This window comes from Populus trichocarpa, chromosome 10 (assembly GCF_000002775.5).
Source record: "Populus trichocarpa isolate Nisqually-1 chromosome 10, P.trichocarpa_v4.1, whole genome shotgun sequence".
NCBI classification, from domain to species: Eukaryota; Viridiplantae; Streptophyta; class Magnoliopsida; order Malpighiales; family Salicaceae; genus Populus; species Populus trichocarpa.
Window position 1 is genome coordinate 7,076,426 of NC_037294.2, and position 23,210 is coordinate 7,099,635.

Here is a 23,210-nt window from a genome sequence, read left to right on the forward strand (position 1 = left end):
AAATTATATAATGCATGATCAGTGAGGCTGGTCAAGAAAACACTAGCCAGAAAGTCACAGAAGAGAACAAATCATAAGCAGAGGGTTTTATTTGGCTTAGCAGTGTCTAACTCACACAAGCTCTAAGATCAGTAGATGCCCAGAAACCTAAGAATATATGATAACCAAGCGATAGATGGTCACTCAACAGTTCAAATTTTTATGTTAAGCAGAATAAGCTTTACAACACTACTGCCAAAAGCCACATTTCAAATATTTTGATTCGAATACTGCAGTCATTTATTGCTTAAATAAAAGTTTGTGTGGTGACTTTTAACTACTTACCATATGCATAACAGCTGTAAAATGCTTATCCTACAACTTTGCCGTGTTTTCTTTTGCCCCACAGGGTCCATATTGGCGTGAAATGCGCAAAATAGCCATTACAGAACTACTCTCAAACCCTACTAATATGTGCGAGGCTAATGTGAATCAAGGACCAATGGTATTAAATTCCCCTGGGCAGCCGCTGCACAATAATTTGAACAACCCCAAATGGAGTGATATAGTTGCAGAACACAGCAGTGGATTAGGGAAATTGGCTTTTGATGAACCTGTCCAGGAGGGAAATCCCTAGTCCCCACATAATTCTTCAGTGAATTAGCCAGTATTTTCAATTGGAAGTATAAACTTTTTGAGAAACAGTAAGGTTCAACATTAAAGGATGCAATGCACTACAAATATAGTTAGAATGCTAGAAAAGCTACACGAAAATACTAGACAGTGGCCTGTGCAGGCAGGGATCTTCAATGGCAGACTGCTGGGTGACAAGAACAGCTTTGATGGAAGGGAATTGAAGTCTAGGTGAATTGGTCAAATTTAAGCACCTGAAAAGGGAAGAAAAAAGAAATGCATACCAATCGATTATGATAGAAACAAACTGAATAGTTTCTCCAAGAGAAAAGAAAGTAAATGAAGTTCCCATCAAGAAATTCATAAAAACTCACTAATAAAAAAAAAAATGATCTCTTGCTGCTAGCGGAGCAGGAAACTCTGCTTTCAAGCTTTGAAGACCAAAAAGGCTTAGCAAGTAGGGTTTTCATTTTCTTTTCTTGATAACTCAAAAGAAGAGCATTCCAATCTCTCAATCTAAATCAATCTATGGAGATGAAGATTGAAGGGTGGGTGTGTGAGGGAAAGGGCGGGTGGTTTGCTAGCTCTGGAGATGAAGATTGAAAGATCAGGTGTGGAGGGAGTAGGTGGCTGCTGGCTGGTGTGGTTTGCTTGGGACCCAGGTTAGAAAGCAAATTTTTTAATTTATAGTACCCGATGTTTTTAGTTTTATTTAAATCAGTTTAGTTCGGTTATTTTAATTTCAGTCTTATGAAACTAAAATACTATACCGAATGTTTTTTTTTTTTAAATTAATCATTTTTATAACTTTTTTTCTTGGTTTAATCATTTTAGAATAAAAACTTAAATGCCACTGGACTCCGACACAAAGTAGGAGGAAAGTTCTTCTAAGCAAAGTAAGGGAATACGTTACATCCTCTAAGCAATGTCCCATCCTTGTTGGCAACCACCGTGAACTTTTCTCTGCCTATGGATGCACATTTGTCGACAAACCCAGTTTCAAAAAAGTTAATAGGAAATGACACATTTTTGAAAAGTTTATAGGGAAATGGCATTATTATTTTTGAATTGTGGTGGTTAAAGAATTGTTATTTATAATAGTAATTTTTTTAATAACCATGACTTAAAATAGTAGTTTTATTAAAAAAAATTGTGATTCTATATCGTAGTTATATATATATATATATATATATATATATATATATATATATAAAAAAAAAAAAAAAACTCTTTTTCTGTATGACCGTTACTTTTTTAAAAAATAAAACCTTAAATCCATAAAAACCCAAGAGAAAACAACCTCCAAATCAAGTATTGTCCAATCCTCCATCAAAATAATAGAATCATCTTCTCATTGTCTTCACGAGTATTTCTACTTTTTTTGTTGTTGCAAACCACCGGCTAAGATTGTGTGTCCAGCCAAACTACCGTAACCATCGGCCACCTACACATCATAAAAGCAAGGTAAAATATTTGCATTGTTTGTTAGTTTGATGGGTTTAATTATTGAATTAATAAATTTTATGTTTTGATTTAATCTAGTATTTGTGGTGTGTTTGATAATTAGATTATTTTAGATTTTGAATGTTGCAATTATGTATTGTTAATACAATTGATGTTATTTATGAAATCAATTAGACTTGAATTAAAGAAATTAGGGTTTAAATTGATTATTGGGTTAATTATCATATTTAATTATATTGTTTAAATTGATATAAATTTTATTTTAATTGATGCAATTAGATAAGCTTTTAATCAATTGATTGTATTAATAAAAGTTATGGTCGAAATCGTAGCAATTAGAGTTTGCGTTGAATTTTTGTATAAATTATCATAATTGTAGATTTTGTTCAATTGAGATCATTTACTTTTTAATTGATATTCAATTATCATAATTTGATTTTTAATTATAAAAATTGTTCAATTGATAAGTTGTAAAAATTATCATAATTGAATTTTTGCAATTAATTATAGTTTTATTGCTATTATTATGGTCTACATAATAGCAATTTATCTTTGTGTTGAATTATGAGATAATTTGTTTTTGATAAAATGAGTATTTTTATTTTACAAAATATGTCTTCAAACTTCTTTATATTGTGTCATTATGTGGTTCTATTATTCCTTATACGAATAATATTATCACTTATATTGGCAGAAGTACTATGTTCTTGAATGCTACTAAAAGCATGTCATTTAAAAATACCAAAAACATTATATGTGGAAGACTTGAGTTGAATTATAATGATGTTGAAATATATATCACTTGGAGGTGTTTTGTTGGGAAACATCAATATTTTCCGATACTAATTGCTTGTGATGTTGATTTTAGAAATATGATGGAAATGCCCGTCCAAAGTGGAACGAACATGATGGAGTTATATGTGAGTAGCCAACCTAAACGTAATAGCTCATATAATATGGAGTATAGAGATACTAATATATCTATGCCCATATTTTATCGGCCATTTAGACAATTATCACATTTAGTTGGTGTTGGTACATCTAGGACATTAGAAGATAGGATTATCGAAATTTGTGATGAAAATAGGATTAAAACTGCATATTATAATCAACATAGGTATGATTCCTTTGATTATAGTGATAATGAAAATGAGGGTGTTAGGAGTTTAGTTGAAACATCAGATGGTGATAGTAATGATGTGATGAGGCCTCCGGTTCCAGAATTTGGTAGTGATACTGGATTTGATGGCATGGTTTATAATGATTGGTCTATTTTTCATTAAAAAAAATCAGCTGGTAGTGGACAAAATTTCAGAACTAAAGATGATTTTGTGAATGTTGTCAAGCAATGACATATTGCACAATCACTTGAATATCGCGTTCAACATTCAAACTAAACATTTGTTCAACTACAGTGTGTTCATACACCTGAATATCAATGGTACTTACATGAGGGATACCATAAAGGATCAGATTCTTTGAGATAGAAAAATTGAAAGGTAAACACATGCACTATTACATACATAAAAAAAAATCATCATCAACTTTATACTAAATTTATTATATCAGCGGTTACAATTCTTGTCTAAGATAACCTTGCATATATTGTTTCCAGCATAAAAGAAGAGATTAAATTGCACTGTAAATTCAAAACTTGTTGCTATAACGCATGGGCTGCAAAACAAAAGATACTTGAGAAACTTTTTAGAACACATGAGGGCTCATTTGAAATGTTACCTAGATTGTTTGTGGCTTTACAAGAATAAAATCCTGGAACAATTGTTAAGTGGAAACATAATGGATAGCTTGATAGTAAAACAGTTATGCTTGGTAGTGTTTTATAGGCATTTGGTCATGCAATTGAAGGGTTCAAGTCTCATAGGCTAATTATTAGTGTGGATGTCACCTATCTGTATGAAAGGTCAATGGAAAGTTGTTCGTTAAAGTTACTTTTAATGCAAACAATTGGATTTTTCTTTTGGCTTATACACTAGTTGACGAAGAAAATAATGTCAATTGGAGTTGGTTTTTACGACTCATTCAACGTCACATTACAGGTGACCGTTGTGGTATATGTATTATATCAGATAGGTATGCTGGTATTAAGCATGGAATGACAGCAATTTGGCCTGAACTGATTGGATATCATCGGTATTGTGTTAGACACCTGGCAAGCAACTTCAATCACAAATTCAAAGATTTGTCAGCCAAAAAGGAGTTGCTTAGGAAGTGTTATGAATCTTTGAAGCATAAATTTGATGAATGGTTTGATGATATGGTTAATAGTCATCCAGAACGAAAAGAATGGCTTGAGTGGGAACTGAAAAAAAGATAGGTACTTTCTTATGATAGGGGTCACCGATATGGAAATATGACAACAAACCTTTCTGAATCTTTTAATCATATTTTGAAAGGTTTATATGCTTTGCATGTTTCTTCTTTAGTCCAATTGATATTTTTTAGGACTAGTGCCTATTTTGATAAGCAAAAAGATTATGCATATGACTACATTACACAAGGAAAATTATGGCCTCTTGTTGTTCAGCTGGAATTGGATGCCAACATACTTAGATATAGAGATCATACTACAGTACTTTTCAATATTGATGATGGCATTTTTCAGGTTCACACCCCTTATAAACTAGGTGTCAAAAAAGAAGTTAGATGAATAGTTAAGTTGGCGAATAGAACATGCTCCCATGATAAATGAAAGAGTTGTCATTGACCTTGTTCTCATGTTCTTACATGTTGTGCAGAAAGACATCATGATATTACCTAGTTTATTGATTAGTATTATAATGTTTGAATGTATAAGAACATATATAGGCCTCCATTTAATCCCTTTCTTGATGAATTAAAGTGGAATGAGTATAATGGTCCTTAAGTATACCTGGACCCTTCAAGATGGAAACCGGTTGGAGTCAACAAAAGTCACCTTGATTGCATAATGAGATGAACGTGAGAGAGGGGCATTTGCAACATAGATGTGGCATATGTGGTCAGACAGGGCATAACAAAAAAACATGTGAATACAAACAATGTATGTAATAAATTAGATAATTACATGTCCATTTATTATTATTTGTAATTTAATTTTAATTGTTTATTTATAATATTTATTTTTTAATTTTAATTAAATTTTGTATTTTATAAGTACACTTGGTTAGGATGTCTCATATACGAGGCGCGTCATCTTTATCTTCCCGTAGAGTTCCTCATTACATGGATCCTGGACCAATTGATCCATTTATTCTATAGTTGCAGGAATCACATAGATCATAGGTCATATGGAATGGGAAAGTACGTTTTTTTTTCTCATTTGACAAAGATGATCAATTATTGTGCTAATTCATGTTAACACATTAAATTTTTAATACATGTTAAAACATCAAACTTTTAATACATGTTAATACATTAAACTTTTTTCTTTTATTATGGAGGATTTGGGTAAGATTTATTGCAAATTTCATAAGTTGATGTCGTTTCCAAATCTGGTGATTCCATACATTATGCAGATGGGTTTTTATTACATCACATGTTTGTAGCATATAAAGATGGATCATGACTTACTCACGATGCTCATTGAGAGATAGAGATGGAAGACTCATACGTTCCACCTTCGTGTCAACAAGATGACACCTACATTGCAAGACATTGTTGTTTTACTTGGCTTGCCTATAGATGGGTGAGCATGTATTGTTATGGGCATCTAGAATAAGATAACTTTATACGATTGTGCATTTCGATGAGCACCATCCTCCTGAAATGTTCAAGGGGAACAATTTATCTATGAGATGGCTTTGAAAAAACTTTTCTGAGTTACCCGATAATTATGATGACAAGATCCTACAATGGCATGTTAATGCATACTAATAGTTTAATTATCATATTCATTTGTCTATATTTCGATTTGAATTCGATGTTCTATTATGCAGGTATACTAGAGCATACATACTTCATATATTTGAAAATATACTTTTCACAGATCTCAATGGGACGCATGTGTCCTTATTCCACCTACCACTGCTGGTGATTTCCAGTCCAATCAATTCCACTATATAGTTGGGGTTTAAGTGTCCTTACATGTTTGTATAAGCATTTGTGTTAAGCTAGTTTGGAGAAATCAAAGCAAGTCATTTGTGTTAAGCTAGTTTGGAGAAATCAAAGCAAGTTGGAGGATGTTTATTGCTTTAACAAGTAAAATAAATGTAATAAGTTTCTTATTTTTGTATTATATTTTTTTTATAATTGAGTTGGTTACTAATTGTTGTATGTTTTTTTGTACATAAAGCTATGGTCATTCGAGGATTTACACTTGGGGCAGCCACGAATTAAGTTTACACATGTTATGTTTATCTAGGTTTTGAAGGTTGATATACAATTTTCATTAGGATATATGTAATATGTTACTAAATATATAAATTATGTTGTTTAGATTAAGAATATTTGTCATGGAAACCTTATTTAATAAATTTCATTGCTTATTTATTAACAGATGGTGTAGAATTAGATATTTTAAACATAATTCAACCCATGTTTTGTCATTTTATCGTAACGAGTTAGATAAACGGCAGTCAAATTAAGTATATTGGTAAATTATAAGAGTGAAATAAGTATGTGTGTTGATGTTGGTAAATTATGAGAATTAATTACTTGTGTTGATATATGATTTTTTGGATATTGGTAGATCGGTTAAAATAATTGTGTGTCGATGATGGTAAATGATGAGAATTAATTACTTGCATTGATGTTTGATTTTTTAAATATTGGTAAATGTTAGAAAATTATTGCATAGGCTGATGTTGAATTTTTTTTATATTTATAAATGTTAGGAGATAATTTTTCATGGTTTGATATTGGTAGATGATGAGAAATAATTGCATTGTTGATATTTCAATAGGTCATGTGGAATCCTTATTCAGCAAATGATATGGCAGCTACTTTTGTTATATGCACATCGGCCATGAATTTATGGACATCAGTTGTCCCCCACATATTTTTTGAACTTGTTGAGTTGCATTACCTGGACAATGTAGTGCAACAATTTGGCTTTAAGTAACACATCCCATCTGATAAAGATACGAGTGATCAACTGAATTCTATTAGTCGTTCGAGTAAGCATGTTGATTATAATTAGATGCTTCACCACCTCCAGCATATATCGATGTGGGATGCACAAAGAAATTTCATGTCTAGAGAGGTGCATCTTGTAATTTCTAAGGAGAAATACATGGGTTGGTATCTAAGTGTAACACGTCGAATCATTACACCTAACCCAGAACAAGTTCCTCCACGCGAGGAGAAGAAGTATGAGCCACATGCACGTCAGATTCAAAATGCTGTAAGTATTTGTTATTTTTTATAGGCTTTGACAAAATCATTGTATTTTATTTGTCACACCCGGACATTGCGGCGACTAAATAAAAATTATCTCTCGATTGGGAAAAAAAAAGATATTTGACATCTTGTTCTTTTTAGGAAAAAAGGTATTGTTCAAGGAGTCGCCACCTAGTATTATGGTCACTAGAAACCCTAACTGTTCAACAGAGATTCTACAGTACAGGACTGGTTACGCAAAAGGTAAGATGTTATCACCCCTGAAGTGTCCTACATGAGGCAAGTTGCATTGCTGGTTTTGTCTAAAATTGCTAAGAATTTGTTCTCTTTTTCCTTTTTATTCTTCCTTTCATGTTCCTGACTCTAGCGTCAGTGAACAATTCCTACGAATATTTCCAACTCTGACGTTGGTAAATATCGCTCAAATCCAAAAAATACGATACTCCTGACTATGGCGTCAGTAAATAATTTCGCAAAAAATGAATTTGAAGAAAAAATTTTCTATGCCATTTGTTTCTTATTTATCCTTTACTATTATTTTCCCTTTTTAGATGGAAATAAAAAAACATTGCACTACATATTTGCATTTAACAATAATAGTCCACATATTGAGCACATAGCTAAAAAAAAAAGTACAAACACAAAGAAAAAAATAAAACAAAGTGTGAGGGGTCCACAAATAAATCAACGAAGGCCCCAAAATATTTTTAGAATTTTCTATTATCGAAAAGGGGTTCTTTTGGTCAAATATCAAATTAGAATGGGCATCAAAATTATGGTCAAGGCATAAGGGTGTGTTTTGCCAAACACACCCTTAGCAAACAAAAATTTAGGCCAGCTAGGCCTAAAACCTAGACCCGGCCCACTCTTTTTTTTTTAGGCTGGATCTAGCCCAGCCATGCGGACTAGGCTAGACCCAGCCAGTATTTTCTTTACAAGCGTGCGCGAGCTACTCGCGCACCTTTGCTACAGGAAGAAAGTAATTAAAAGTGAAAGGGAGTGGATGAAAGACTTACCTCTGCTAGACTGTTATTGCTAACATTTTGAGCGAAGATTGATGAAGGCGCTTGTTGCTGGGAAAACTCGGTCTTCTGCTTTTGTTTTTCTCCCCTCCGTTCCTTCTTCCTCTCGCCTTTGCACTGTGTTTTTTTTTTGTGTTTTGTTCGGGTTCTTTCTCTCCCTTTCTCTCTCCCGTTCTCTCTGTTTTCTGTCTTTTTTTTTGCTCTGTTTTTCTTCCACTGTTTTCTGCCCCCTTCTCTCGTCCCCGGAGCTCTGTATTTATAGGGGACGTGCCTGGTCTTCTCTTCGCGCATGGCTTGCCTTTGGATAAGCACGACTGAGAGGGATGCGTTGATGTTTCATTGGGATTCGAATACCTGAGCTCGATCCTTATCTCCCCAGGGCATCGATCTTCATGACGATAGGGATTAGTCTTTGTGTTTTAGTAAGACAGGGACACTGGCATTTCACATTTTTGCTCTTCTTTACAAGTGGGTTTGCAACGCCAAAGGAAGAAGAAAAAGAAACTGTGCATGGCTGAAACGGTGTCGTTTTGGACCGAAATTGACCATTTCTCAATTTGGTCCTTGCAGTTTCCAAATTTTGCATATAAACCTCTAATCTTTTCAATTTCAAATTTTAAACCCCTTAAAATTAGATTAAAAGGCAAATTGGTCAAAATTTGGGTTATAACATTATTTATAGATTAATAATTTCTATTTGCTAGGTTGGACAATTGCTACATGATGGTCAATATGATGCGGTTAATCTTTGTAATATCGATGATGATGATGATAATAGACTTGCTCACTATTATGTATCTTCTTGGTTCGAGACGTGTCGTACTATACTTGACTTATTATGAGACACATTGAGCCTATATAATATTGTTTCGGAGGATCAGACCACACAGACAAGTGGAAGTCGTGTTATTAATGAAGCTCGTTCATCCACTCGTTGTCGCAAAAGATATAAATAACATTAGATGTATTATTATGTTGTGTTATTTTACTAGTTAAGAGTTATCTTTATTAGTACTAGTTTTGTAATATTGTTTTTGCTAATTGTCATGTTGATTTTAAAGTTATCTTACATGTTATGCATTTTCATACTTGATTTATATAAGCATGATTTAATATCAACAAAAAACAAATAAACATGTGAACATGTTGTTTAAAAATTCAAATCATTCATTAACAACTTAAAACATACACAAATAAAAACAATGTTTAAAAAACACATGTATTAATTTGGGATTATAATTAAAATATCACACTTTAAATTACGAGTTTGAGATTTGATAATTTATGGTCCTGTTTGGCTTTTGGTTGTGATGGTTTAGACTTAGTTTTGTGTTGAAATTGGGTTTGGGACATAACTGTTATTCTCATTAGTAGTTATTTAGTGGTTGTTTAATAAAATGTTAATGGTAATATTACCATACCATTAGCGGTTATTAATAAAATTGTGTTTTTCAATAATGGTTGAGTCAAAACTATATTATTTATCAAATATTTTTTTTATACTATTTTTCAAAAACTTTTATCAAACTATACTGATTTCTAGTTTCTAGTTTTATAAAAGACCCGCAGTTTGGGGGAAGCCATTCTTTATGTTTGAGATTGTGGTAGTGGTGACGGTTCAAAGTGCTTTTCGCTTAGAAATACATTAAAATAAAGTTTTTTTATTTTTTAAAAAATTATTTTTAATATCAGCATATCAAAACTATTTAAAAACATAAAAAATTATTTTAAATAAAAAATTAAACTTTTTAAAAAAAACACTATTTACACCGTGTTTCCAAATAGAATCATCATTGAAACATTGACATGGGTTTTGAAATCAAGACAATTTACAAAATGCTGTGATATTCATACAAAAATAATAAAGTTCAGTGGCTGAAAAGGAAAAAAAAAAAGCATTGTGCATATTATTATTATTATACACAATAAATTGTCCTTTGCACCACAGTAGAATAAGAGCTGTTTTAATTTAGGATACTCATTAAGTTATTGACATTAATGGTAGTTAAATGTTGTTATAATTAGGGAATTTTGATGAAGCTAATACCGAATATCTCATATTAATGAAGACAAAATCACAAAGCTTAGCCATCTTTCTTCTAAAATCAAAATTCTTCATATATATATATATACACTAATTTAACTATAATTCATCGATCAAAATAAAGAATCTTAGCTTAGGCATCCTTTACTTCCTCTTAACTACGTACAAAACTATCTCTTGTTCACTCGTTCTTATTCCTTAAACCCTAGCCAAATTCACAAAATCCAGGGGGTCCTTTGTTTTGTCTTATTCTTTACCAATATAGAGATGAAAGAATTTCAAGAAATATTACGAGATATTAGCATGGACAAAGTATTTTTACTGTACATCATGAGAACAGATACGAGGATTGCAATAGTATTTCTCTTTTTATTTTATTTTTTTCACTCTGGTCATTAATTTGTTTTTTTAATTTTATCTTCTTATATTTTATTAATTAAAAATTATAATGATTTCATTTTTGTAGGATAACAAACAAAAATCTTGATATTGAATTGGAAAAAAAAAAGTTTGGTTTCATTGCTTGAAAGAAATTTAAAATTTAAGTACCAAAATTGACTAGAAGACAGATGTCTAGGCTCTTTTATTTTTTTCACAACTATTCATTTAGTGCATTTTAAAAGATTTCTATATTTTTTTATTTTTATTTTTGGTCCATTTAGTTTAGAACATTTATATTTTAGTCCAAAACTTTATTTTATTTATTTTTAGTCCCTGGGTTTGCGAGACGAGAGAGAAAATTGATGCAAAATGGTGTGTGTGAGAGAGCAAGTTATCAGTTAGCCATATTTTAAGAACAAAGAAGGATGTTATTAGTGTTAACGAAAACTAGTCGATAAGATAAGTTCATTTGAGATGATTTTTTTAAGCTCTAATTTTGTCAGAAAAGATAGATCGCGATGGAGAATTTTCTTTTCAATCTATGTATTTTTACCAATTTAAAAATATTTTGAGTTAATAAATTGATTTATTGAGGTGCTTAGGATTTTTTTTGAGTAATTTTAGGTGAAAATATATTTTAAAAAATTGATTTTTAAGTCCAAAAAATCCTAGGTCCATTTTCCGATCACATCTCCTATGCCCGGAATGTTGGCAAGTAGACAACACGTTTGGCATTCTTTCTATTGGACCAGGAGCTTAGGCCTGACCCTTCTTATTTTATTTTTTTTAGATTTAAATGCAATAACAAAAACTAGCAATATATTTCAATTATTATTTAATTTTTTCATGGTTCTTAAATAATAATATTATAGGTTTTTATGGGAATGTTAACATTTTGTTTTCAAATATTATGTACATGACATGAAAAGAAAAAAGAGGCTTGTGAATATTTAATTAAAATAAAATTTATGTTTTTTAAAAAAATTAACAGATTTTTGACATAATTTTATTATATTTATTATTTGTTTTGGAAAATAGTGCTTGCAATTGAAAAATATTTTTTTTTTGAAAGAATCAATAGATGTATTAGTGAGAAAATAAATTTTAAATTGAATAAATATATTTATTCTATTTATTTTAAATGTATGGAATTTAAAAAATATATATAATTTTATTATCACTGTTTTTGATTAAAAACATGCTCCTAATAAAAAAATCATGATATTGTTTCAAAGAGGATTGTGACTTTTTTACAACAATATTATTGATTGTTTTATGGATGATTATATATTGAATTATTGAATAAGAATAGAATATATTTTTTCTTGATTTTTTCATTATAAAATCTTTGGATAACTTTTTCATATTTATTGTTCTCAATTTTTATGTAGTTGTGGAGAGATGATCGAATTATAATTCTTATTTAAATTGAAGTTTGTTTTCATGATTATAATATTTTTTTTAAATAACAATGCTTCTTGTAAAAGAATATATGTTCATCAAAATTAAAAACAAAAGTGTGAATAGTTTATTTCAATTGAATATACGCTCTTTTCTTTTTATTTCAATTGATATAGTTTCTCTGAATTTTTTTTCTTGGTATTGTTTTTATTCAATAAACTATGTTGCTATTAGAAAAATAAATTTTGCTATAAAAACATTACATGAATCAAAAAACATAATTACATTTGACCTTGATAATTTTATTCATTGTCTTTCTTGTAAATATTTATTTTAAAATTATTTAGTTGATTAAAAACAAGGTTCCATAAAACAAGATTATCAAACCCGACCAAAGCCATGTCATATGTTATGGTTGGGTGAGTTTACCCAGTTTGATAAAATCAATAAAAAATATCACTATTTCAATATTTTTCTATTAAAAAAATATTAAGTCAATGTTGTTTTAAAATTATTTTTCTTAAAAGAAAAAAAGACTAAGTTTTTATCTGATATGTTGATTCATAGATTGACCTGTTAAGTCGGTTAGATCATATTCAGTCAACTCTCTAAACACCTCGACCGACCTTGTGATCAATTTACCAAGTTACCATGATGACTCACCAGGTTTGACAAGGTTTAATAGTATTACGAGATGACATGCTCGCGCGCTGCTGCGGGTTTATAAAACAAATGCACTTGATAGTGTTATAATTGTGAACCAGCACTAGATAAGTAATATAAATTAAAGGTATGATGGAGAAAATATTTCATAACGGAAAAAAAAGTTATGTTGGTGATCAAAAACTTAGAGAATAAACAAAATGATTTGTAGCAATCTATTGTGTTTTGTGAGGAAAGATACAGTGTTTTCGCCACATGATTTAGCTTTTCTGTTAATAAAAAGCAAAAAAAATTATAAAGCTAAATTTTCTACCAACTTAATATTAAAAAAAAATCAACAAAGATAATTTTAGAAGGAAAACAAACCCATGAGAAAAAACGTTGTAGCAATTAACAATGTTTTGTGAGGAAAACTACAGTGTTTTTTCCAATAATATAAAATAAAAAACCATTTAGAGAAATATTGTAGCAATCCACTGTGTTTTGTGAGAAAAACTACAACGCTTTCCTCATATGATTTAGCTTTATTGTAATTATAATTCTTAACCAACTCAATATCAAAAAAAAAATCGACAAAGATAATTTTGGAAAAATTCATAAAAAAATCATATGGGAAAACACTGCAACAATTCACAGTATTTTAAAGAAAAACAAATTACAAAGCTAAATTCTTAATCAGCTCAATATTTTTTTAAAAAATCGATAGAGACAATTTTAGAAAAAAAAAAAAAACAAACACCAAAAAAAAAATCATGTTGGAAACACTGTAGCAATTCACAATGTTTTGTGATGAAAGCTACAGTGCTTCTCCACATGATTTATCCTTATTTGTAATTACTTGTAATTGTAATTCACAAACAACTCAATATTAAAATAAAATAAAATTGAAAAAGATAATTTGAAAAAAATTATAACAAAAAAAACCATGCGGAGAGACACTGTAGCAATCCACAATGTTTTATGAGCAAAGCTACAATGCTTTCCCCACATGATTAAGCTTTATTACAAAGTTAAATTCTAACCAACTCAATATTAAAAAAATTAAAATCGACGAAGATAATTTTGGGAAAAAATATTACAAAAAAAGAAAACACAAAAGAAACTGGAAAAAAACCATGTGAGGAAAAACTGTATCAATCCAAAGTGTTTTGTGAGGAAAAACTTGTATTTACTTGTAATTGCAATTCTTAACCAGCTTAATATTTAAAAAATAAAATTGACAAAGATAATTTTAGGGAAAAACATAACAAAAACAGGAAAAAACCATGTGGGAAAAAACACTGTAGCAATCAACAGTAATTTTCGAGGAAAATTACAGTGCTTTCCTCACATATTGTAACTGTAATTTTTAACCAGCTCCATATTAAAAAATAAAATAAGAAATGATAATTTCTGAGAAAATCATAAAAAAAACCATGCGAAGAAACATTGTAGCAATCAACAATGTTTTAAAGAAAAAAAATTACAAAACTAAATTCTCAGTCAGCTTAATATTAAAAAAAAATCGACAAATATAATTTTGAAAAATAAAGAAATAAAATAGAAAAACTATGTGGAAAAACATCGCAGCAATTCACAGTATTTTAAAGAAAAAAATTACAAAGCAAAAATTTTAACTAGGTTAATATTTAAAAAGTAAAATCAACAAAAATAATTTTGGAAAAAAATAAATGAAAAAAAATAAAAAATAGAAAAGTTGAAAAAAAAAATTTGACAAAAAAAAATTTTTGACAAAAAAAAGAAAAAAAACAAAAAGAAAAGAAAAAATTAGCAAAAAAAGAAGGAAAAAAAAAATACTGTTGTAATCCACAGTGCTTTGTGTGTGGGGAATAGTGATTCCCGCACACCATTTAAATAGTGTTTTATATATATATATATATATATATATATATATATATATATATATATAATATAAGGTATAATGTACACAGCATGTAACTAACTAGTGTTTGTCATTTTATTTTATTCGGTTTAATTTTCGTTTCATTCAATTCATTTTACAATTCGTTCAATTCTCAAACGTAACCAAACTCGAAATACCGAACCGAATCAAACTATCCGGTTTGGTTTTCCAATTCCAAACCAAAAAGTTCTCACTCCTGCGCTGGATTGCCAATATCACCTTCCCAAACAATCCCTAATCCAGCACTTTGTTTCAAAATTTCAAAAAGAGTCCACCGATTAAAAGCTACTAACCAACCTGTCCTTTTCCATGCCCCCACCCTCTTCAAATTATATGTTCCCAACGTTTCACAACCTTATTATTACTTTCATAATCTTAAAGAGAAAATAAAAAATTAACCGTGTTTTTTTAAAATTAAAATTTTTTTTTATTAAAAATAATTTTTTATATAAATTTTTATTTTATTTTGATATATTAATTTTAAAATTTTAAATGAAACATATTTTTAATCACAATCACTACTACAATTCCAAAGAAGCTATTATTATAAAAAATATATATATATATTATGAACTGGCTGACAAGTTGATTATTTTTTATTTTTTTTAAAATAATATTATTTTAATTAATTAATTAGATGAACCTAAATTAACGTATAATCCATAATTAAGGCTTTGGAAAGCTCAATAACTACGAGAGCGTCATCAAAATGGGGAATATTATATATATATATATATATATATATATATATATATAAAAATGGAGAAGATGTGGGAGAGAATGATAAGTTGACCAGCACGTAAGCATCCACCAGGCCAAGGAATAGAATGTGGGGCGCCCTGTGCAGACAGCATTCCACGACGACCTGTCCCTCATTTTTAAAATTACCCAACTACAAATAAGTCCGAAATACTTGTTCTCATGATAGATCAGTCCTCCACTTTTAAAATCTTGCTAAATGCTCCCTGTATTTTCCCTGGTAACGATTTCATACCCCCATCGCTCTCCTTGTCATAAAATTGAAATCATTAATTTCACTTCTTTGAATAAATATTCAGTATTATATTTTAAAGTGTATGACCTATAAAAAGGTCAATAGAATAATTTATTTATTAATTGAAAATAAGTAATATTTACCTTTTATCCTCAACTAGATTATTGTACATGTAAGTATAAACTGCATAATTGTATAAATATGTGTGTTTAAATTTATCTAAAAATGTAAAATAACAAATAAGAAATGTGTTTTTTTTTTATTTTTTATCTTGATAATATTTTCTATTATATAATTTGCAAAGAGAATATCATAAATTTAAAATTCAATTATATTTCAATTATTAATTTATCTTCTTTATTATTATTATTTTATTATCTTCCCATAGAATTTTAAGAGTCTTTTGAGGTGTTTTTAGTTGTCATCCCCAACGACAATATTTTTATCTTTTTTTTAATACTTACCTTTTAATAATTATAGATTGAAATTTTATATATTTAGACCCAGCATTTTTTTATTATATTATCTAATTTATTTGGTTTTTTCCCCTTTATAAGTTTTTTATTTTGAATTTATGATTTTTTTAAATTTTTTCTTACTCTCATGAAAGTTTTAGTGGAGGTTCATTCCATGGATAATGATAAATTAAAAGTGATTTGATGGATAAAAATTCCAAATAACATAAAAATATATTTGTGAGATAACAGAATAGCAAAATTATAGATGTTACATATCTAACAAAAACAACCTTATTAAATTATATATATATATATATATATATATTATTTTCATTATTATTATAAATCTTTAAATCTCTTATCACATTTGATGGTAGTATGGAATGAAACAAGTAATAAATCACCCATTTAAACCAAATCAAGCTTATGGAGAAATTGGCAAGGTTTAAACAAGATTTGGAACTGAGTTGTTACTGACTATATAAGTTAGGGACTGTTTTATAATCATCCGTTTAAAATTCGATTTCCACCCTTCCCCACTTTCTCAAAACGTGTGTCCTTTTCATCAACTGAACGAGCAAGACTCTTGTCTTGTTTAAAAATAATTGCATGATATCCTATTTGGTTACTTGAGAGAAAAAAAATATTTGAAAAAAAAAAAAAAAAACCTGCGCCTCTGTCTCCTTTCTCTTCCAGCCTTTAAAACTTTCAGACAAATTCCAGTTCGGTCTGGTCCAGTCCAGTGCATGTAAATACAGTTAGGGTTTTTGTTACTCTCTCTCTGTTGTAATATTATTTAGTAAAGTTAAATTTAGCACCGACAAGATAAGGCAACAGCAATGATTCATCATCGAGTGAAGTTATTGAGTCGACTCACTTTGATTCAGGCTCTAATGGCTGTCTTTATTCTTTACCTTCTATTCATGACCCTTCAAGTCCCTCTCGTTCTCAAAACCGCCCTTCTTTACGCTTCTGACGGCTCTCTCAGCGATGCCTTACCCAGGCCTCTATATTTGGCGGATTCTGTTCGGGTCGAACCGAGAAGGATAATGAGAGAGACCCGAGCAGTCTCGGGTCTTTTCTTCAACGACACCGTCTTCGATGCCATTGAAACTGCCACTGACGAGTTCTCTGTGCTCCACAAGGCTGCAAGACAGGCGTGGGTTGTTGGTAAGAAACTATGGGAAGAGGTGGAGTCGGGTAAAATCCGACCCGACTTGAATAAAGGCAACACCACTGAACAAAAGTGTCCAAACTCGATTGTTTTATCGGAGTCCGAGTTCGGGGCTCGGAACTGGATCGTGGAGCTGCCGTGCGGGTTGACATTAGGGTCCCACATAACGGTGGTGGGGAAGCCAAGGTGGGCTCACCCGGAGCGAGACCCGAAAATAGCTTTGGTGAAGGAAGGGGAGGAGGCAGTGATGGTGTCACAGTTCATGATGGAGCTTCAGGGATTGAAGACCGTTGATGGAGAGGACCCACCTAGGATTTTGCATTTCAATCCCAGATTGAAAGGTGATTGGAGTGGGAAACCAGTGATAGAGCAGAATACTTGTTATCGGATGCAGTGGGGCAACGCTTTGAGGTGTGAGGGCTGGAGTTCTAGAGCTGATGAGGAAACTGGTATCTCTTTTTTTGGTTTTTTATGCATGCTCGCTTTGTTGATGTCATATTGTAAGGTTTTATTTCTCTGAGTTGATTGAAAAACTGTTTTCTATGTTGATTGCGATTTTGTTGTGGATGGATTTGATGAATTAGTAATGTGGCTTTTGTGGTTGATTTATCTGGAAATTATAATTTAACTTGGAACTCGATTCATTGGTTCTCAGGGGACTTCGTAAAATTACCTGAAAGTTTGTACACGTGCCCATTCTTTTGATACCTCTTGCCATGGGATCTGGCTTGCATCTCCTTTATTTTGTTTTGTCATGTCTGAAAATATTACCTGCATTATTCTTATTGATAGGATGATTTTAAGGATTTTTTAAGCAAGGTGGTTAAAATTCTCTCGATTACTAGCTTTTCAGGATTTTTTTGGCTGCCTCTTTTGCTTCTTTGATTCACCACTGTCACTCGAATCCTGTAATCTTAAGAGGGCGCTGATTGTTGTTTTTTTTTTTTCCGAGTTCTGTGAAGTTGATGGACTGGTGAAATGTGAGAAGTGGCTTCGTGATGATGATAGTAGCTCAGAAGATTCTAAGGCGACCTGGTGGTTGAACAGGCTGATAGGGTGGAAAAAGAAGATGTCATACAACTGGCCCTATCCTTTTGTAGAGGGCAAATTGTTTGTTCTTACACTGAGTGCTGGCTTGGAAGGTTATCACATCAATGTTGATGGGAGACATATCACTTCTTTTCCATATCGCACTGTGAGCAATTATGTGATATGTTGATTTTTTTTTTATTCTTTTGACAATTACACATAATCTTTAAATTTGATGTATTTGCGATGCTTGCAGGGATTTGTTCTTGAGGATGCCACTGGACTATATTTGAATGGGGATGTTGATGTACAGTCTGTATTTGCTGCTTCTCTACCTGCTTCACATCCAAGCTTTGCTCCACAGCAGCATCTTGAGATGTTTAAAAAGTGGCAAGCACCTCCTCTTCCTAATGACCAAGCAGAGCTCTTCATTGGTGTCCTCTCTGCTGGCAACCATTTTGCTGAGCGGATGGCTGTGAGGAAAACCTGGATGCAGCATGAGTTGATAAGATCTTCAAAAATTGTTGCTCGGTTTTTTGTAGCATTGGTAAGGGTGGTTATGGGAGGTGTGTTTAATTTTACAAACCTTCTTTGTGTTAACCTTAATCTGAAAATACTAACATTTAGTAAAATATGTACTTTTCATGTGACAGAATGGAAGAAAGGAAATAAACGTGGACCTAAAAAAAGAAGCAGAGTATTTTGGTGATATTGTTATTGTTCCTTACATGGATAACTATGAACTTGTTGTCTTGAAGACTGTTGCTATCTGTGAATATGGGGTGAGTGGTGTAGTGAGACCAATTCTTTACTTTATTTTCTTGCAAGATTTAATACGTTTCTTCTACATGTTGTCTTCATCTATTTCTTCTAGTATGGATGTGATTTCATCTCAAGCTTTATTTTTATTTTTTATCCTAAGATTACTAACTGAAAAGATTGTATTTATTGTCCTTGTTTGTTATTAATAGGTCCGTACAGTGGATGCAAAGTATATCATGAAGTGTGATGATGATACTTTTGTTAGAGTGGATGCCATGATCAAGGAAGCGAAGAAAGTGCGGGGAGATGGGAGCCTATACATTGGAAACATTAACTACTACCACAAGCCCTTGCGTAATGGTAAATGGGCTGTGACGTATGAGGTACTTTCATTGACTAATTTTCCTTCCATGATGTTGGGTATTATGCTCACATTTGCACTTCAGTGATGAATGGTGGTTGGTTGTTGTGCTAGTTAGAATTCCACCAAAATCCCCTGCCCCCATGCACCTCCATGTACATTGTCTGACTTCTCAGTTCATTCATTTACTTTGCCTTAAGAGTTGAATGCGTGTTTTCCAAATCCATATGATAATGTTTTTTGTTGCAACATATTATCTACTAGTATTGCTGTGATTTCATGCTTTACATTTCTCTTACCTGTATAGTTTTTTAGCTGTACTTGTAAATATAAAGTCCCTTGTCTAGAATTGGCAATTGAAAGAGAAGTGATGAGAAACCAGCTATACGGAAATGAGCTTTAATATCTTGTTTTATTTTAGTTGTTCTAGTTGGTTAGAATTCTTCTATCTTGATTGCTGTTAATTACCTTATCTAAAAATGATGCTAATGGGGTTTTGCTGCCTATTTAAGAGCATCTTTTCCATGTTTAATAAAGACTGATTATAAATTGAATCGAGATTTGCTATTTCATTTTGCTACTATCACTCTTCCATATTTCTTCTTCTCTGTTTATCTCTCTCCTGTGGGGATTTCTTTCTTCTCCGATTTAATTTTCTGCCTTTCTTCTATTTAATCCCTTTCCTATAGGGAATTCTGCTCCTATCTTTATTATTACCCTGTTCTACATCGGCTAATGCCAACCAAAAATCGTAATGTTGAGGCCTGATTTTACCCAAATATCATAGTGCTTAGACCTCCAAAATTAATCTGATTTCCAGTGGAGAGATGGTATAGCTTGAAGCATTGTACTCAGTGCTCACATGCCATAATCTATTTTTTAATTATTAATTAATTAGTTACAATTAATAAGTTGTTGTAAGGGGGGTTGCATGGTATGTTACCCATTCAAAATACCTTAACTAACCAACAATGTTTGTTAATTCAGGAATGGCCAGAAGAAGAGTATCCACCCTATGCAAATGGTCCAGGCTACATCATTTCATGTGACGTTGCGGATTTTATTGTAGCTGAGTTTGAGAGTCACAAGTTGAGAGTATGTTGCTCTGTGTCACCTTTGCTCCTTTTCTTGTTCGTGCTTGCGTGCATGCATGCTGTTTGCACTTTGTACCCTCATTTGAGTGCCTGTCTCTGTCATGCCTTTGATTTGCTTACTTAGTGCAGTTATGGTTGTGTGTGATTAATGTGAACCAATATCCACTTGATGCAGTTATTTAAGATGGAAGACGTGAGCATGGGAATGTGGGTGGAAAAGTTTAACAATTCAAAACCCGTAGAATATATCCACAGCTTGAAGTTTTGCCAGTTTGGATGCATTGAAGATTATTACACTGCTCATTATCAGTCGCCAAGGCAGATGATATGCCTCTGGGACAAATTAAATCAAGGAAAATCCCAGTGCTGCAATATGAGATGATTATAAATTTATCATGTCAGCAATGATTACAATATGATAAACGCGAGGAACAGATGAAAGCAACACAGAAGCAAGTTTTGCGGTGGTTGTACATCTCTGTACATATTCAAAGGGACTTAAGTTAAGATGTAGCAGGATTCTGGATTCTCATGGAGTCCATTCATTATATTTTAATTTCCCCTTTTCCCCTCTTGATTGTTGCTCTAGAATAGGTATAGAGGGATATTTCTGTGGCTTGAAAAAGACATGTCGAAGTTTTGTATTCTGGAGAGGGAAACACTCAAAAGACTGAAGCAGAAAGAATGCAAATATTCTCTTTAACTAAGCATGGGCATGCCTCGTTCCCACTGCTCCCTTTAAAGTCCAAACACTTGCGCACAAGATATATAGAGAAGGAAGTGTTGGTTCAAATATCCTCTCATTATTGATATGGTTGAAGTTCTTCCATGAATTTTCACATCAAGATTGGTTCTTAATGCGAGCGATATAATAGCCATTATTCTCTGTACACACCACTAGGGAGAGACTCTCTCGAATCTCCTCTCTTCACTAATTTGATTTATATGACAAGTTTATGGAATCATTTTTAATTTTTTTTGGAACGACAAGTTAACAGCTTTTTGGGTAACCTGCAATATTTACTTGCAGAATTCCATAAAATAGCATATCTAGCTATAGCACGAAAGAACATTAAGTAAATTAAAGAAAATAAAGGTTCACACTTGCGTACCGACATGGGACTTGTGGATGTGAGAGTGACACAGAAATATCGCCAACACTAGGAAACAAGCAGTCTTGTTAAATTTTTTTTTTTTTTTTGGCTAGAAGTTATATTTTAAAGTATTTTTTATTTAAAAATATTTAAAATATTTTTTAAAAAAAAAAATTTATATTTAACGTTATTATATTAAAACGATCTAAAAATATAAAATAAAATTAATTTTAAATAAAAAAATTTAGATTTTAACCACAATACCAAACACATTTACTTCACCTGCAGACAGTAGTGGATATGTTGAACTTATACTATGAGACATGAATTTCTGATTCAAGCATTGTTTTTAAGCGTAAATTAAGGCTGAAAGGCAGTAAAATCTAGGCTTTCAGGAGGGAATAACAGGTATACATGCATAAAATAAAGTGTATCAAACAGGGGTCGAAGAAAAAATAGTGCAAGATATCCAATCTTTGCCTTTAAAATATTTGATCAATTGGATGGATATCATGAATCACGTAAAGAAGCTCTGGTCAGGGGTGATTATTTTCAGTTCGGTTCGGTTTTTATTAAAAAAAACTAACCAAACTGATTTTTTTTTAAACCGAAACCGGTTCAAACCGACGGGTTTCGGTTCGGTTCGGTTTTTTAGGACAAAAACAGGTTCAAACCGGTTTAGCTCGGTTTTTTCTGGTTTTGGCTCGGTTTTTCCAGTGTGGCTCGGTTTTGCTCGGTTTGTTTCCGGTTTGGCTCGATTTTTTTTCTTTTTTTCCGTTTGGGTTCGGTTCGGTTTTTTCGGTTTTTTGCTTATAAAACCGAAACCGAACCGGCTGATTTTTTTAAAATTTTAATCGGTTTAATCAATTTTTTTTTGTTCGATTTTTTCAGTTATTTTTTTTTCTAATTTTTTTGATTTAATCAGTTTTTTTATTTTTTCACTTACCCCTAGCTCTGACTGACTAGTAGGTGAGGAACTTGATAAGTAACATTGACAGAAACACTGGAATTATTGTATAGAAGGGCATACAGTGAAGCACCATAAGGTTAACACCTTGGAACCGTCGAGGAAAACCCTTCTCTTGAAATACCAGAATCGGAGCTCGGTAGCTTTTCTATTAATGAAAAAGCTGTTGGTAGGATTCCAAACTAATTTACAATGTAATAGAAAAAGAAAAAAAATATCTTTTACTACGTTGTTGGTAGGATTTCCAAACTAATTTGCAACATAACAGGAAAGAAAAGAAAAATTCTAGTTAATTTGGTTAAAATTCATTGATTTTTTTTTAAATTTTTTTTTAATCAAAACAATATTATTTTTATTTAAAAAAAAATAAAATTAACCCTCACAGCTTTTTCTCAAATTAAGTTTTAAAATTATGATTGTAGTTTTTTATGCTACGGTATATTTGTTTTT

General features: G+C 31.4%; 1 protein-coding gene and 1 long non-coding RNA gene across 2 annotated transcripts; one reads left to right on the forward strand and one right to left on the reverse strand.

Moving 5' to 3' along the window:
• Positions 1-568: 568 nt before the first annotated feature.
• On the reverse strand, positions 569-1,318 carry LOC112329030 (uncharacterized). Its single transcript, XR_002984521.2, has 2 exons — positions 987-1,318; positions 569-866 (listed from the first exon to the last, which is right to left on the reverse strand). It is a non-coding gene; the product is annotated as an uncharacterized LOC112329030 (long non-coding RNA).
• A 15,597-nt stretch (positions 1,319-16,915) lies between these two features.
• On the forward strand, positions 16,916-21,406 carry LOC7492403 (hydroxyproline O-galactosyltransferase GALT6). The gene is made up of 7 exons (XM_002315660.4): positions 16,916-17,902; positions 18,416-18,648; positions 18,739-19,029; positions 19,136-19,264; positions 19,454-19,627; positions 20,593-20,700; positions 20,875-21,406. Exons 1-7 carry the CDS (start codon positions 17,119-17,121, stop codon positions 21,079-21,081), a joined length of 1,926 nt encoding a protein of 641 aa, XP_002315696.1. The 5' UTR covers positions 16,916-17,118; the 3' UTR covers positions 21,082-21,406.
• The last annotated feature ends 1,804 nt before the right edge of the window (positions 21,407-23,210 follow it).

Bases quoted from the DNA above. Each gene is read 5' to 3' on its own strand.
- LOC7492403 (XM_002315660.4), top strand. From the start codon at position 17,119: ATGATTCATCATCGAGTGAAGTTATTGAGTCGACTCACTTTGATTCAG. The intron at 17,903-18,415 runs GTATCTCTTTTT...AGTTCTGTGAAG, and splicing joins TAGAGCTGATGAGGAAACTG to TTGATGGACTGGTGAAATGT. The intron at 19,628-20,592 runs GTACTTTCATTG...TTGTTAATTCAG, and splicing joins AATGGGCTGTGACGTATGAG to GAATGGCCAGAAGAAGAGTA.